Genomic DNA, 16847 nt, shown 5'->3' with positions numbered 1-16847 from the left:
CTTGCTCAGCCAGCTCCTTCTGCCCCTGCAGGTTCTTCCAGATGGAGACAGCTGGTCCCCTTCTCCATACCTTTGCTCACACCGCCCCTCTCAGGCTCACAGCTGCGCGCTCTCACACACACAGGTGCTCCTGTGCCTAATACAAAAGCAGGACTTCAAGGATGGCTTAACTTTGACTCATTTTTCCCTCTGTCTTCCACAACCCCCTTCAAAAAATACATTGTCATGTTTTCTCCCTTGTGCCCTCACAGCTGGTTTCTTTTTTTTTTGTTTTCTCTTTCACTCATACGGCTTGTTCCTTAAAATTCTTTGTAGCCCTCCCCTTGCTTCCCCATGTGCCGTGTTCAGTGTGTTTCTGTCCCTGCTCTCTGCTAAGCCCAGAGGACCCCGAACGACAGGGACGTGGCCTCGGGAGGTGGCCCCGCGGAGGGGGTCCGGTCGCAGTCAGGCTTTCCTTAATAAATAGGGTTTGAATTGAATTTGGGCCGGAGGTCTGCATTGCTCAGATCTTGCAGGGCGTGTCTGAGATGGATAAGAAGCAGGTCCTTATCTAGGACTGAGAACTCTGGGACAAAGCCAGAGGGTCACCGCGCCATGATGCTGTTTACAGCAAAGGTGCGTGGTCAGCTGGTAGGTGCCCGTGACCAGCAGCGGTCCACATGGCTGAAGCGGAGGCCTGCAGCCGGCCTCAACCTCCGCTCACCTAGCTGGGTCTTTTGAATTCACCCTCCTGGTGAATAGTTCAGATGTTAAAGCAAAATACCTTCAGATCTGTGGCATTTGAAGATGGTCGCAGGTAAAGGAAGGGTGTGGAGGACTTAGAGCTCGAAGAAAACCTACAGAGGTGGTTGGAAGGCCCTAGGGGGCTGAACAGGACAGAAGGAACGGCGAGGATGAGACGCAGTTTCCCCAAATCTTTGCACTCCATGGTTGGGTTCTTCCCCAGCACCTGAGTGAAAGAAATAGACGAGCCACCGCATTAAATTACGATTTTTCTGATTTAAGTTTTGGGATGGGGTACGTCAGAGGGTAACAGAAACCTGAAACATTTCTTCTGTCCGTGTCAGCTCGAGTAATCCCAGAGCGAGGAGGTGGCTTAAGGGTCCTTAGGGAGGGGCACTAGAGGGGCGCTTCCGACCAGGCCTCCACTCTGTTATCTCAGGCTGCCAGAGGGCGGAACGGCTGCCCCACCGGGACTCAGGACCCTGACCCTAGTGCCCTGAAAAGACACAGACTGGACCTGGCATCAGCCCTGGGTTCAAGGCCTGCAATCAGGGGCGCAGATCCAGAGTTTCTTGCAAGACGAGGATAGTGCCACCTCCCACCTGGCAGGGTTGCTGGGTCCGGTGGGCAGCAGTAACATGCATTTGGTGCAAACTCACAGCCATTTTGTGGCCACTCAGATGCTGTGGGTGGCTTCATAGCAGGTGCACCAGGAAATGCTCTAAATTAATGGCTGACTGTTTGACATGCACTCACATGTGTTTTATTGAGATGAAGTCAAACAAAAAAGCTAGAACTCCTATGTTAAACATTCTACTTAACCACAGGGGGGGGAAAGAAAAATGAATCCTTCGGAAGGGTTTTGTCCCATTTCGCCCCAAAGGTGGTAACCTGACTGTGCCCTTTCAAGCATGTCTTCAGCTCCTGCGTTTCCCAGTGGCTGCACTGCAGTTAATGATGAGCCTTTGAACAGGTTTGTGGAGCAGCCCCGTCCGGCCTGGCGGGTGTCTGTCACAGGCTGTGCCCGAGGCAGAATTTCCTTCCCCCTCATGTTTTGCACTTATAAAGACATCCTCAATCTGGGTGTCGCCGAAGAAAAGGCGCAGGTCTGGTGGGAATGTGAAGGTCACTGAAACGATTCGAGTGCACTTCTCCGCCTGGTGGAGAGTTCCTTGACGGGGAGTCCAGAGACACGAGGCTTCAGTCAGGGATCAGAGGCGGCTCATCCACCGGGGGCGGGGCGGTCCTGAGTGCAGACTGTCTGGGGTGGTTTGGACTCTGCAGGCAAACTTTTCCTTCTCCCCTAATCTAGCGTGTCCAGGAGCCTCTGCCTGGGGCAGCCCTGACGTTTAAGGTGTGCTCCTCAAAATAGACCACCCTCTAGGGCTGTATAGGGCCCCTTTTGGCACCTGGTTTACAAGGCTGCTTAGTGGCAATTATTGGGTACTATTTAGGTGTCATCCATGTGTAATCGGCCTGGCGAAACTGTTTTGTAACAAGTCTTTATCTTCTTGGTAATTTTGCTGGATTCTAGGATCATTTTGGTGGTAGGTTTGTTTACTTATTGTTAAATACGACATATAAGTAATACTAATGTAATTGATAAGAACACTGTGTCACCCAATAGCTGTAGCTACCGTTTAATGAGAATTTACTATAGGCTAGACAGAGCTAAGTGCTTTGCTGGGGGGTGGGGTGTTATAACACGGTAATTTATAGTATATATAATACAATTCAGCAGTCTCAGTCACTTTTTGGGTAGGCACCATTCATCTCAGCAGGTGAGCAGACAGCCTTAGAGAAGCCAAGTAGCTCTGCTGGGTTCACGCAGGGGCCCAGCGTGTTTGTGTCTAACACCGGGCCCTGGGGTAGTTTGCCCGGCCGCAGGCCCCTTCTGCTCAGTCCTGGAATGGTGATCTTGGAGGAGGTCACTCGAGCCTCGGCCCCTGCCATGTGCTAACCAGCACACAGTCTGTACTTTTGATTTTCCTGTTTCTTAACTTTAGAGTGTACATATTCAGCATGCTTCTAGTGACTCACGGAAGAAATGGCCTGAAACTGGCTTTCTTTCTGGTGTAGGCACCAAGGCACAATGCAGTCTTCTGTTTGTGCATTTGTTGCATTTCTGTGACTTGTGTATATGCCTCACTCAGTTGGCTCTGCTTTTTATATCGTTCCATTGTACCCTAGGATTTTTTTTAAGTAGGCTTCGTGCCCAGTGTGGAGCCCCAGGTGGGGTTTGAACTCACGACCCTGAGATCAAGACCTGAGCTGAGATTAAGAGTTGGATGTTGAGCCACCCAGGTGCCCCACTAGGGTATTTTTTTTTTTTAATTTAAATGTGTATTTGTATTCATATCAGTAGGGTAGTTGGCTTTAGAAACCAGACATCTGTTGTGACGACTGCTCACTTTGCATAGGCTCTTGGCCCCAGCAGTTTGTGGGGGAGACTTGTGCTGCTCTCAGGTCGAAGAGATAGTCGCTTCTAAGTTGACACACAGCAGTGAGGCAGTGGGGTTTTAGGTCGGTAATTTACAAAGCAGGGCGGGCCAAAATTACAGTGGTTTGAGAAAAGCAGTCAATCAACAACCGAGTGGATGCAGAGACGAAGGAATGCGTGGCTGACCCAGGAGTCCTTGAACTAGGTCTCAGCAAGGTTAGCCGAGGTGGGGCCAGCCAGCGTTAGTGTGACAGCAGGCTGTTGGAATGAGATCTTTCCTGGTTTATTGTTGACTCCCTGCTACCTCCCCACCCATCTCCCCACCCTGACTTCTCCAGTTTCCACTGACTCTGTCTGTGCCTTCCGGGCGTGAGTCAGAGGAGGGGTAAGGGGCTTCTCTTTCAATTCTCAGAAGTCTGAGGTTGCGTTAAGTTAAAATGTGATGTTTGTTCATGTTACCACACTGTAATTCCTGATTATCAGCCTACCTGGGTGAGTTCATATTTAGAGGACTTTATCTACAGGGTTCCTTGGAAGATTCAGAACTGGCAATTTATAACCAGAAGGGTTTGTGACGGACTCCCGATGAAGGAAAGTGTTCTGTCATTTAACAAAATTAGATATTAAAATAAGTAAACCCCATTTGATGTAAGTTAAGCACATTTTTCAGAAACCTTATGATAGGTGTATCAGCGGTCTGAACTGTGAGAATGAATTTGAAGCAGTTTTGAAACTAACTAAGCTGGTACTTGGAGGAAAGTGTCTGCTTTTCCTGCCCCTTGTTAGAGGACAGCCTCAGCCTGACTCTCCGTCCTGCCCTGCTCTCCAGTTCCCCTGTGTGGGCTCATCGGGGTCAAAGTCATGCCTTGCCCACTTACCGTCCTGCCTGTGGCCATACTCCCCGTCCTTGGGGTGCTGTTCTGGCTGGCCCTTTCTCCTCTGTGAGAAATGAGGCCCGGAGAGCACGGGCATGTTCCTGGGACTCCAGTGCCGTTCCTGGGCTCCTCCCAGAGCTGCCCCTGTCCTGTACCCAGCCAGCGGTGGGGCTGCCGCTGTGTGCAGCAGCAGGTGTTTGACCTGTGGTCCCTGGATGGGACCTGAGCAGTAGCTGGCAGTTGCTGGGGGAGGACTTCCAGGAGCGGAGCCCCACACCACAGAGTGGAGTGGACTGGCGCTGGGGAGGGAGGGGAGCTGTTCCTCGTGTCCCCTTGTCACTTGGCTTTGGGGGCTCCTGTTTCTTCAGTAGCAAATGTGTTATGTGCGCTGGGTAGTCTGTACGACCGGTTCCAGATGCCTGACCACCGAGTGGCTGAAGCTGCCACAGTGGAGCGGGCGGGTGACGGGGGCGGGCAGTGCGGGTCGAGTCCAGAGGGAGGTCATGGTGCGAGCTCGAAGGGGGCAGAGTGGGACTTCCCGTGTGCCTTCCTGTGGGCTGCTGCTCTGTGACACAGTCCTCTTTCCTCTGACTGTCCCTCCCTGACACTCCTTCCAGCCAGTCTGATCTTATTTCCTCTCCTGATAAACAAACCAAAGGCGGGGGGGGGGGGGGGGGGGGGGGCATTGGTTTCTCATTTCACAATGATTTTCTGTCCGTTTCCGCCAGAGATCCTCCCTCCGCCCCCAGTTCTTCCTGGCAAAGTGCTTTCCTGCTTAAAGGGAGCCCTGGACTCCGGTTTTTCCTTATAGATGGGATCTCCTGTTGGCTAGTGCTTGCCTTTGGTTGATTCATTCATTGCCTTTTAGGGCAGTAAGAGGGTTCTTTTGGGGACAGTCTTGGGTTGTGGAAGAATGAAGAGATTAGGAAAAGAAAAATCTCTGAATAAACATTTAGCGCTCTAAGGGCTAAAGCTTTGTTCAGTCTTTTTTGGTGGAAGATATCCTAGGTTGTTGAATATACTTTTACCTTAGAAAATATGACACCACTCCCCCCCCCCCCCCCCCCGCCACCGGAGGAGGTGACCTTTTTCTGACATCGCATCGTCAGGTGGGCATCCACTCTGCTGTGGCACGGCATCCCCAACCGTGGTGCTAGGGCCTTGGGCAGTGGCGGGTAACAGGGCGGAAGTAGCCCTGCCTTCCTGGGCCTTCCGGGCCAGTGGCGAAGACGTCAGTGAGCTGGTATGGCTCCGAGGCCTACTTCCTGGAGGACTGACGGGCTCCTGACCCGGTCAGCCGGCTGGAGTTGGGGCCACCTCCCACCTCGGGGGTCCCGAGGATGAGCAGGAGCCTGTGGGGGTGAGGGTTCTGCTTAGGAAGACCCAGGTTTGCCTGAGGGCCTGAGCAGCAGAAGGACCTGAGGTGTGGTGGGACCGGGGTGGGGGACGGGGGCGTAGGGGGCCCCCCCGGACGGCCCACACGTGCAGCAGGCTCTGAGCACGCAGGTCTTAGCCCGGAGCCATGCCCAGCTGTGAGGACTCTGGACCCGGGAGGTGATGCGACTGTGTCGGCTTTGGCACAGGTGGTGCCGTGGCCGGAGAGGCTGGAGAGTGGGTGTGAGGGCACAGGCGAGCTGTGAGGTCCCTGCAGAGGGACGGGGGCACCAGGGAGTGGTCCGAGATGGTGCGCAGGTGCAGTGACGGCAGGCGCAGGGGGAGGTGTGGGCGGCGCACGACCCTGAGCAACCCCACCCCTGCAGTTGCTGGAGCCAGAGTCCCGCGGGGGCCTCCGGCAGCCGGGCCCACTTCTCTGTCCTGGTGCCAGCACACGGGCGCCCAGCGAGTGTTTGCTGAGCTGTCACCTTTTGGTGTTGGCTCATGGGATGTGGAGGAGAGGTAATTTCACCCTTTCCAAAATGTATAATAGTTACGTTTCTCTTACTTCAAAATCTACAGGTTCATTATCACCGTGAAGATCAAACATTTTAAACATTATAGCTGATCTGTTTTCTTCAGTCTTTCTCTGAGATGTCTGTCTTCTAGGAGAACCTTAGCATAAATGATATTTAAAGTGAATTCCAGGGGCGCCTGGGTGGCTCAGTCAGTTGAGCATCTGACTCTTGATTTTGGCTTAGGTCATGATCTCCCGGTTCGTGGGTTGGAGCCCCGCATCGGGCTCTGTACCGACGGCACGCAGCCTGTGTGGGATTCTCTCTCTCCCTCTCTGCCCCTCCCCTGCTCACGCTTTATGTCTTTCTCTCTAAATAAAAATAAAATACACATTAAAAAAAATAAAAAATAAAGTTTTCATCTTAAAACAGTTTTTTTAAATGAGCCCCAAGTGGTGTTTTAATTGTTGTGGTTTTGCTCTGCATCCTGCATACTTTGAATGGGTGACAAGCTGGGTCACACCCCAGTGCGTATAATTTCGTAAAATTTTTCCTGGGACATTCTGTATCCCAAAGAGCATCCCAAGCTCTAGATTAAGTCAGTGAAGAAACATTGGCAGACTGAAAAAAGGCTTAAGAAATGCCAGTGCCCGGGCTCCTCCAGGTCGGTGGTCTCCAGATTCCTGGCAGTAGACTGTCCTCCCCTCCCGGCCCCACCTCTCCTCCACCCCCCGCGTCACCTGGTGCTTCTGAGGTGGTGAGTTTTTGCACGTGTGAAACAGCAGTCGAGTTTTACAAGGTTGGCGTCCTCGCTGCCTTGGGCCCCGCAGCAGAAACAGGGAACGTGTTGATTGCACGCTGCCGTCATCGCTCCCTTCCCCCCCAAACCTGCTCACCCTGGGTCTGTCCCACGGGAGTCAGTGCACCGTCCGCGGCCGTCCCCTCGAGTTCTTCCCCCCACGTCGCAGGCCACTGCGCTTCCACAGCCTAACCTGGGTGCGGCCGCTTCGTGTGTCGTCATCATGTGTCGGTGGGAGGCGGCACCCTCAGCTCTCTCTGCTTCCACACCTGTCCCTACGTTCACCTCCTGTCTCCTTGTGATTACACTCAGGTTATGTAACTTGGGCAGGAAAGTCACAGAAGTGACGCTGCATTTTCTCACTGGGTCCCGTCGGGTGACGGCACAGTTTCATTTTGTCACATGGCTGGTGGTAGTGTTTGCTCTGATCCCCTGATTTAGGTAGTGGTGTTCTCCAGACCTCGCTGTAAAGTCACTTACTTCCCTTTGTTGGTAACTATTGTGTTTGGATTTACTTTGAAACTATATAAATACCTCATTTCTCATTAGATTTTTAAACTTTCAGATCAGTACGGACTCCTGGTTTCCTCCTTAATGTATGTAGTCTGTGACCATTGGCGTTGATTTTGAGTACCCATGACTCTTCGAGCCCTTCTTTGCTTTCTGGCACAGACTGTTCTAGCGCTGGCTCTGGGAGGGCCCGAGGCGTCCTGGCTCCTTTGCCGGAGGCTGGTATTTAGAAACCGAGCTCGGGCGCTAGATGCGCTCGTTGTTGGATGTTGCTGCCTCCTGGCCTGTCGGTGGACAGAACGAGGACCCTGTGTATGTACCCAGCCGTTCAGGTCTGTGTTTTTGATGTCCCTGTATATCATCATGAGGTCACACTGACACCCCCGATTCTGATCCAGCCCTGCAGGGTTTATTCTCCCTTACTCGTTTTTGTTTTTAAATTTTTTTAATGTTTATTATGTTTGAGAGACAGAGCGTGAGTGGGGGAGGGGCAGAGAGAGAGGGAGACAGAATCCGAAGCACAGCTGTGAGCACAGAGCCCGATGCGGGGCTCGAACTCACGAGCCATGAGACTGTGACCTGAGCTGAAGTCGGACGCTCAAGCGACTGAGCCGCCCAGGCTCCCCAATTCTCCCTTATTGGTAACTCCCTTCCCTGACAGTGAGGACCCTGGCTCCCGTTATCCTGAGTTTGTTCATTTATTTGATCGGTCCTCGTCTCCCATCCCGTTGCCCTGCAGGAGCGTCCTCTTGACCCAGCATCTCCCCGTTGGGGCTCTGACCCCGCTCCCTCTTGGGCTCTGCCTTAAGGGCTCCAGAAGGAGACTGGAGGGGGGTGGAGGAGGGAGAGGGGACCGGGGACTTCCTGCCTGCTCCTCTTTGAGTGACGCCCCTGTAACCCTTCTTCCTCCAGGCCAAAGTGCCTGCCAGTAGTAACTGCTCAGGATATCCAGGCGTCAGGTGGGCTTTTCTCCCTCTCAGCTTCTCGGGTCCCCGCCCGTGAGCACAGAGACCCCAGTGCCAGCAGCAGCCCACCCTCAGCCGTGCGGAGCCCTTTGCCTAGTTTCCGGAATTCCCTCCTTCGGTTCCCTGACCCCACGGGTAGTCGTGTTGCTTCCTGCGTGTGCGCTTGCTGTGTCCGTGGCGAGTTAGCGCTCCTAACAGTTCTTTACGTGAAACTTTGGTGCTCAGAGAGCTGGTGTGCTTCTGTCTCTGGGCTCCGCCCGACCCGGATGACAGGGTCACCCTGGTTTTGCATTGACTCTGGTTGACAGCCCCCTCTCTGCCATTCACCTGAGAAGTCCCGTGGGATCAGCGTGACTTGGTGGCCCTGCGCGGTGGACAGGGCGGTCTGCCGCCGTGCGTGCTTGTCTTCGTGATTGGTACACGCCAGTGTCACGTTTTCACTGCGTCCTCAGAACTCTTGGGTCTTTTCAAGCGTTCGTCCCATTTTCCCTGGTTTTCCCGTTCATCTGACTGTCCTGGTGAATTCATGCCCGTCCAGTTCGGGGAAATTTGCGCAGAACTGTGTACAAGGCGGAAGCAACAAGACCGTTTGTATCAAAGAGGAGGAGGGAACTCAGGAGGAGGGAACTCGACGAGGAGGATAAGGTGATCGATGTGGAAAGAACGGGGATGGCCGCGAGGCACTTCGCTCCTACCTGCCTCGGTCCTCAGGGTCAGTGGGCCCCTGAGGTGGGTGAGGAGTCCCGGAGGACGAAGTGGCTTCTCTGGCACGGCTGGCTACCAGGTGGTACACGGAGGAGCTGAAGCTCCAGAATGGGCGCTGGGCCGCTCGCCCCCGACCCCCCTGCACCGTCAGGCCACGCCAACGTGTAGAGATGGTTACAGCTGGAAGTTACGACAAACACTGTATGTTGTCAACGGCAGACGAATAATGGGTTATCTATTTTTAAAAGCCGTTTAGCAGAAAGTAGGATTGAAGGTTAGATCTTTAAAGAGTGGATAACTTTGTAGGCTCTAATAGTGAAATGACGAAGGAAAAAAATGAATCAGTTCCGTTTTGTTGAAAATATTTTTATGAAAAGTAATTTCTGTAAAGTAAAAATAGCATAATTGAGATGAAAAGCAGGAACTGAGCGGAGGCGTGGCGTTTACAGGTAGCATGTTTCACAAAGTCAGAGTAAAGCACTTACGCAGTAGGTTAAACAAGATTAAGACGTGATCGGTGAGCAGTTGTGATGAGTGGGTAGTCCTCCCCATAGGGCTTACGAGTAGACTGGCCAGGCCTCAGAGAACTGTCCGTTCAAAGGCAGGTGAACCATCCGTGTATGGTGTTGGGGGGCGGGGTGTGGTGACAGATTAGGAACCACAAAAAAAGTTAGTGCCTTTTGGAGAATCCTGGAATTTCATCCTAAAATTACTTTAAAATAGTAAAAAAGCTTCTGTGCATGCAAAGGTTCATTGCAGATTTATTCACCATAAAGAAGGTACTGATTTTCAAAATTAAAAGTTTAACCTGTCTGTTCAGTAGACACATGATTTACAAATTGTTGGTGCACCAACTTAGTGAAATAGTATGCATCTGTTAAAATGATAATTGAGTGGTACAGAAACATGAGACATCTAAAAAGTAAAAGAATACAGACGATTTGAAACATGGAATATGCCTACGAGCAGAGTGGCACAGGGCCACGGGCAAATTAAAAGTGGCTCATTACGGGTAGGATTCTCTTTGATTTTCATGAATATGTGTTTGGGTTGTACATTGAAAACAGTGACTGCCACCTCTCGTGAGTCTTGGGGTTTTGTGGAACAGTCCAGAATGTTGCATTATGCCCCTGCCAGAGCGAGCGTCTCTGCGGTGTGCACTCGAGTGTGCTCTGTGCCACAGTTTGTTCGTAGCGGGTCAGCTCTCTTTCCTCTCCTACGCTCTCCCTTCTGGTGGTAAAATACAACAGATGAGATTTGCTGGGATCGTTTTTTTTTCATTGTACAATCAACGGTACCATGCGGTTCCCCTAGAAGGTACCAGGAGAGGTTGAGGTTTTTGGTGGCTGTTTGAAGTACAGATATGTATTAGGAGTTTTGGGAATGGTTGTTTGGGGGTGATATGTGAGAGAACTAAAAAGCCACAGATAACCTTTCAAGTTCTAGCCCAAGGGTTTTCTTTAGCCTGGCCTTTTGTTTTTTGTTTTTTTTTGTTAAATCAGTCCCCCTGTGTCCTATTTCCTGATCTCTGTGCTGATGGGCATTTGCACTGATAGTGGTAACAATTCACTGTCCTTAGGCACCAAGAACCTTGTGGTGCTCTGGCTGTTGTTCCCGTGATCACTGAACCATGGTGACCAAACCTTAATGGTATTTATTAAGCAGCTATTTAAGGAGAAAAACTGCAGAATTCAGTTAATAATATGGAGCTCAATTAGAAATCCGGAAAACGTCAGATTGCAGGTTTTGGCTGCAGGCTGTTGGCTGTTTTTGGAGACGATTGCAGATGCACGTGTAGTTGCGAGAAATAACACAGAGCCTTGTACATTTTGCCCAATGGAAACGTTTTGCAAAACCAGTAGTGGGGAATTTGAAAGAGAACTGTGTGAAGGTCAGTGTAAAACGTGGATTTAGGCCTGAAGGTGAAAATGAGAACAGCTGTAAGAGATGTGACGCGTGGTGGTCAGGAGTGCACGGTCCCTGGAGTCGAACTGCGGGACTTCTGTCCTGGTGCTGCCTCTCGCTCCGCTCCTGGAACGAAATTACCCGCGGTCTCTGGAAAGGTTTCCTGGGCCGCGGTAACAAATTACCATAAACTGGGGGGCTTAAGACCACAGATATTTTCCTCTCACAGTTGGGGAAGCCAAGTCCAAAGTCAAGGTGTGAGCAGGGCTGTGCTCCCTCTAGAGGCCCCCGGGAGGACCCCTGTCTCTTCCAGCCTCTGGCGCAGTTGGTGTCCCGTGGCTTATGACTGCATCACTCCAGTCCCTGCCTCCCATCTTCCCGGGGCTGTTTCCCTTCTGTGTCCAGATTCCCTTCTCTTAATAAGGACACCAGTCCTTTTGTGTTTAGGCCCCATCTCATTCGTGTTTGTGACCTCAACGTGACTACATTTGGAAAGACCCCACTTCCAAATAAGGCCACAGTCACAGATTCTGGGTGGACACTACTGATTTGGGGAGGGGGGAGGAGACCCTATTCAGCCCAGCACGCTGTCCACAGAAACCTGGCTCAGTTTTCTCCTCCCTACAACGTGGATAATAAAAGGATGATTATTCTGTTGCCTGTGCATGCGTGCATGGAACACGTGAGTGCCGCGTAAAGTGCTTCTGCCCGTTTCTTACCGAGGTCACTGCTAGAGTCCCCACGTGATTAGCAAGGATGGTTACGATGTCCGGGAGCACCGCCTGCACTTCAGAGATGGCCGCCGTTCTGCGAGAATGTTCTGTCTCGTGTTCCCCCCACCCCACCCCGGGCTGCCCTGTGGCTCCACGGAGCCTACTCACCTCCAATGTACCTGCTGCTTGTGTTCACGACCAGCGGCAGCGGACCTCTGTGTGGCAGCATTTGTCACAGCAGATGCTGAAGGACAGGGGCTAAGGATGAACATCTGCGTAGTTGAGCGCAGACACAGACTTCCCAACACCTGTCAGATACCAAGCATTTTAAAAAGTAAACCTTTGTTTCCTGAAAAAGCTGTGTCATGTAGTGGAATGCCCCAGTCAGGTTGTTGAATTTTTACGTAGTACCAACTTACTAGAGTAAATTGTTGATTTCCTTTTTTTTGAATTTATAGCTAAGCCATTTACACAGCTGGTCAAGGAGATGCAGCTTCATCGAGAAGACTTCGAAATAATTAAAGTAATCGGAAGAGGTGCTTTCGGTGAGGTAAGATGAACTTCTGTTTTGCTCATTTTGCCTAGAACGGGAGAGCAGCCGCCACCACCAGGCGTCTGTAGGACCCTGTGCATCGATCTGGGGGACGGGTCGTTGTCACCGTCACCTGGAGAGTAGTTCTTGGTGGGCGGAACCTGCGGGGTACAATTAAGCGGAGAAAAATAAAAACAAAAGCTGGTGGCCGGTGAGTTACCCTGAATATTGTCTGGACCAAAATCGTCTCTTTGAGACAAAGAAGTTTATTAAAAGTCCACTTGTTAATTGAAAACATCCCGGCAGTCACCTTCTGCAGAATGCGGGGAGGCCACAGCGGCCGCGCCCGTCACCAGCAGCCTGCCCGCCGTCGGTGCTCGAGCTGTGCCTGGGCCCGGCCGGCGCGGCCTCTGCACGGGGCGGCCCGGCCAGGCTCCGCGTGTGCAGCGGGCGTCGTGCCCCCGCCGAGGCTCCGGCCGCGGCTCCCCCCGCAGACTGGGATCGGTGGGTGTACGCTTAGTACCGAAGAGCCGAGCCTCCTAAGCTTCTGGATGCGCTGACCCCTCCGCTTAAGCTTTCCCCTTAGCTCTGCTGCTGGGGCGTCACGTGTGGGGCCCAGCGGTGGCCCGCCCTGTCCCGTCACGCGTGCTCTGCCTGACAGTGACCCGACCTGCCGTGACGAGAAGGTGCTCCAGAATACTCGGGACTTGTGTGCAAGGCGTGCGTTTCCTCCCGTGTCCAGGTCTGGTTTTGTTGTTTAGTGAGGAGAAAGAGACCTTTCAGAATCGAAACCCGATTCAGCACAGCATGTACTTTTGCCGACTGTCTCCCTGGCAGCAGGACCAGGCCCGGGCCCTCGCGGGGATCTGCAGGGACACCGCACCCCTAGCACCGGGTTGGGGAGGCGCAGGGGTGCCGTGGGGCCGGGGAGGGTCGCTCTCCAGAAGAGGGGGAGACAACGGTGTTGTGCCACAATAGGCTACGGTGATTTTCACTGCTCTTCTTTGCAAAGAACTTAACCGCACGGCTCGGATTTCTGAGCTTCAGAGAAGGGGCCTGTGTCACCTTTTAAGTTCCTCCCAAACTCAGGAAATCCGTCCTTGCCCAGGCCTTCCCGAAAGTCCTTGGGTTCTCTCCCCTACCTTTGCTCCCTCTCCAGGCTTTCTCGGCCTGTGTAAGTCCCTCCCCCACCCCGGGGCCCCATGGCCTGGGCTCGGCTCGCCATCGGGCTCCTCCGGCCACCCGGCCATCGTGCAACCCTTCTGGGTTCCCTGCACGTGCTCGCCAGTCCTCCCCCGCCGCAGAAAGAATCTTGGATTCTGTGGCTAAGGTCACTGCCGCTGTCTGGTAATGGTGGCGTCACCGCCATTGCCTCCCCGGGGTGTTCTTGCGACCCTGCACCTCATCTGCTGTCTTCCACCAGGTTTCTCAGTTGGCCCAGCGATGTTCTTTGTGGCGGTTTGTTTTGGTTCCTCCAGTACTGGATCGGGGCTGGCATCAGGTGTCCCACTGAGTTGTCGTGTCCCCACATCAGTTGTTAATGTTGTGTAAGATCACTTCTGTTGGTTTTCTTTACGGAAATGTCTCATTTTGGAGATGCTTGTAGCATCAGCTCTCTTTGATGCAATTAAGACTGAGTTTTGGGCCAAGAAGTTGTTTCCGGTAAACTAAACAAGATTTTTACAGGTTGTTTATTTTATAAGTTGTGCAATTAGAGAAAGCTTGTTCAATATACAGGAGTTTTTGTTTTTACATTAAATTTTACTCCTACGTTTCACTTCTGCATGTTCTTGGTTTGACAGGTGTTTTTCTGTGGACAGATGTATTCTTTTTCCTTCTGGGTATTTTATCAAAGGCACTGGCATATTTTCTGGACATGGCCTGTGCCCAGACAGGCCTCTTCTAAAGAAGTGAGCTTCTAGTAAGAGATCAGAGAGCTCTGTGTCTCATTTTCAGCAAGATCTGGATTGTTCAAAAGTTATCAGCTCTACCGTTTCTTCCAAGTGAGGCCATTTCTGTAGTAAATACTAAGTAGCCTTTTCTCCCCTATTTCACCCCGCTGGTAACCACCAGATTGTTCTCTGCATCGATGAGTCTGTTTCTGTTTTGTTTTGTTTTGTTTTTCGGATTCTACATAAAAGGGAAATCATTTGGTATTGGTCTTTCTCTGTCTGAACTTACTTCACATGGCATTATACCTTCTACATCTATCCATGTTATTGCACATGGGGTGAGATCTCTTCCTTTTTGCGGCTGCGTAGTATTCCATTGTAGGTGTATATGACCTCTTCTTTATCCATTCGTCAGGCAGTGGACACGTAGGTTATTGCCACATCTTGGCCACTGTAAATAATGCTTTAGTAAATGTAGGGATGCATCTGTGTTTTTGAGTTAGTGCTTTTGTTTACCCAGAAGTGGAATTGCTGGATCAGAAGGTACTTATATTGCAGACTTTTTGAGGAACCTCCATACTGTTTTCCACAGTGGCTGCATCAGTTTGTATTCCCACAAGAGTGCACGGGTCTTTTCTCCAGATCCTTGCAGACACTTAATTATTTTTTTTGTCTTCTTGGTAATGGCATTCTGACGGCTATGAGGTGTGATACCTTGTGGTTTTGATTTGCATTTCTCTGATGATAAGTGATGTGGAGCATCTTTTCATGTGTCTTGTTGACCATCTGTATGTCTTCTTTGGAGAAACGTCTGCTTAAGTTTTCCGCCTATTTTTAAAATTGGATCACTTGCTTTTTTGATACTGAGCTGTGTGTGTTCATTATCTATTCTAGATATAACCCCTTATGGGATATATCTTTTGCAAATATCTTCTCCCATTCCATAGGTTACCTTTTGTTTGTTGATGGTCTCCACTCATGTGCAGAAGTTTGATGTCCCAGTAGTTTATTTTTGCTTTTGTTTTCCTTGGAGAGAGATCCAGAAAAGTATTGCTAAGGCCGACGTCCAAGAGGTTACTGCCCATGTTTTCTTGTAGGATTTTTATGGTTTCAGGTGTTATATTTTATTTAAATCTTTAATCCATTTTGAGGGTTCTTTTTTGTTGTTGTTTTTTTTTTTTTTTTGCATGCTATAAGAAAATGGTTCCCTTTCATTCTTTTGCATGTAGCTGTCCAGTTTTCTGAGCACTGTTGAAGAGATGGTCTTTTCCCATTGTATATTCCTGCCTCCTTTGTCCATTAATTGATCTGTGTGTCTGTTTTTGTGCCAGCACCGTGCTGTTTTGATCACTACAAGCCTTGTAGTATAGTGTGAAATCCGGGCACGTGATGCCTCCAGCTTTGTTCTTTCTCCAGATTGTTTTGACTCTTTGGGGCCTTTGTGGGTCCATACAAATTTTAGGATTATTTGTTCTAATTCTGTGAAAAATGCCGTTGATATTTTGATAGGGATTACATTATAGTAGCTTTTGTTTTTAACACTAACATTTCACCTATTGATTGTAGCTGATTTCTAGGAAGAAATCGACACTTCTAATGTGATGACATCACGTGTGCCCAGATTGCACGTTCTGGGACACGTGGGAGAACTCACCGAACCTTTGTTCGGCATTCTTTGTTCTTTATTCAGGATCGGAGCGAGCTTGGTTAGTGGTTCTAAGACCACAGCTAGTAAACAGCAGCTTAAACAGGTGTGACGAGAAGAGCCACCACTGCGAGCACTGGGGTGGCAGTGAGAGAGATGACCGAAGGAGATGACTGGAGGATGACTTCCACGTGGTGGGCTGCGGGAAGCCGTGTGCTGTGGGAGGGGCCTTTGACCCTCACCAGACTCTGGGGTTCCATCAAGGCATGTTCTTTGTGGACCCCCCGCCCTATCGTCAGGCCCAGGGAAGATAATATTTAATCATAACTGTCTTTATAATCCTTAACGTGCATGCACTTGAGGGTGAGACTCTGCTACTTGTTAGCATGTTATTTAAACCTCTCAGCCTCAGGTTCCGTATCTATAAAATATGGATATAAAAATAGCCACCATCGAGGACTGTGGTGAGGGTTACCTGAGAGGGTGCAGGTCAATTAGTGAGCAGAGTTCCTGGCACGGGGAAAGTGCCTGGTGCATGTTAGCTTGTGTGGTTACTTTGACGATGTTACTGTATGACATGCATCGTTTAGGAAGCAAGGAAGTAAATAACTGTTTATGCCTGCCATGTGGCTGTCTGCCGTTGGCAGCAAAAAGGGACAGCCATACGTAAGTAGCTTATGGTTTTGAGATGGGGACTTAGGCCAGTGAATGATTTTTGCAGGGTAGGATGTGCCGTATGCTGGCACAGGCATCACATCTGGTATTGGTAAGTGATGTCGGAGCGCGTCTGAGATTTGGCAGGGACTGGGAAATCCAGTAGGACTTGCTGCAAGAGGTGGCATTTGAATTGTACCTTGAAGAACGTGGCTGCCAGCCAACATGCCGAGTGCCCACTATATGCCTAACCCCGTTCGAAGTGCGTTTAGGTGTATTCGCTGGTTTGTCCTCATAGCAGTCTGGGGCCAGAGAAGAGGATTTGCCCAAGTCCCACTCCAGAGCCCACGCCGGCACTCGGTGCCCCTTGAAGAACAGATCGCAGAGGCAAGAGCTGGCATGTCAAGGCCGGCGGTGGGAGGAGGAGGCAGACGTAGCACCAGTGGGGCAGGCGGCAGGAGCGTGGGGACGGAACCCTTGAACACGGGGACGAAAGGTTGGGAGCAGTGAGTGCATTTTTAAAGTTTTTACGGTGAAAGTCCCAGGCACGTGTCCCAGGCTCGCCCAGGGCGGCCAGCCCCGCTGTGCGCCCACCGCCCA

The 16847-nt window shown here is 51.0% G+C and overlaps 1 protein-coding gene across 1 annotated transcript in view; it reads left to right on the top strand.

The window, feature by feature from the left end:
• Window positions 1-16847, top strand: part of CDC42BPB (CDC42 binding protein kinase beta) — a 102854-nt gene that overhangs the window by 29455 nt on the left and 56552 nt on the right. The window contains exon 2 of the mRNA XM_045448322.1: window positions 11983-12074. Coding sequence (XP_045304278.1) covers window positions 11983-12074 — 92 coding nt within the window. The remainder of the gene's footprint in view (window positions 1-11982; window positions 12075-16847) is intronic.

This window comes from Leopardus geoffroyi, chromosome B3 (genome assembly GCF_018350155.1).
Source record: "Leopardus geoffroyi isolate Oge1 chromosome B3, O.geoffroyi_Oge1_pat1.0, whole genome shotgun sequence".
NCBI lineage: Eukaryota > Metazoa > Chordata > Mammalia > Carnivora > Felidae > Leopardus > Leopardus geoffroyi.
Note: the sequence above shows the minus strand (reverse complement) of the source record. Positions and strands in the feature narration are given on the sequence as shown.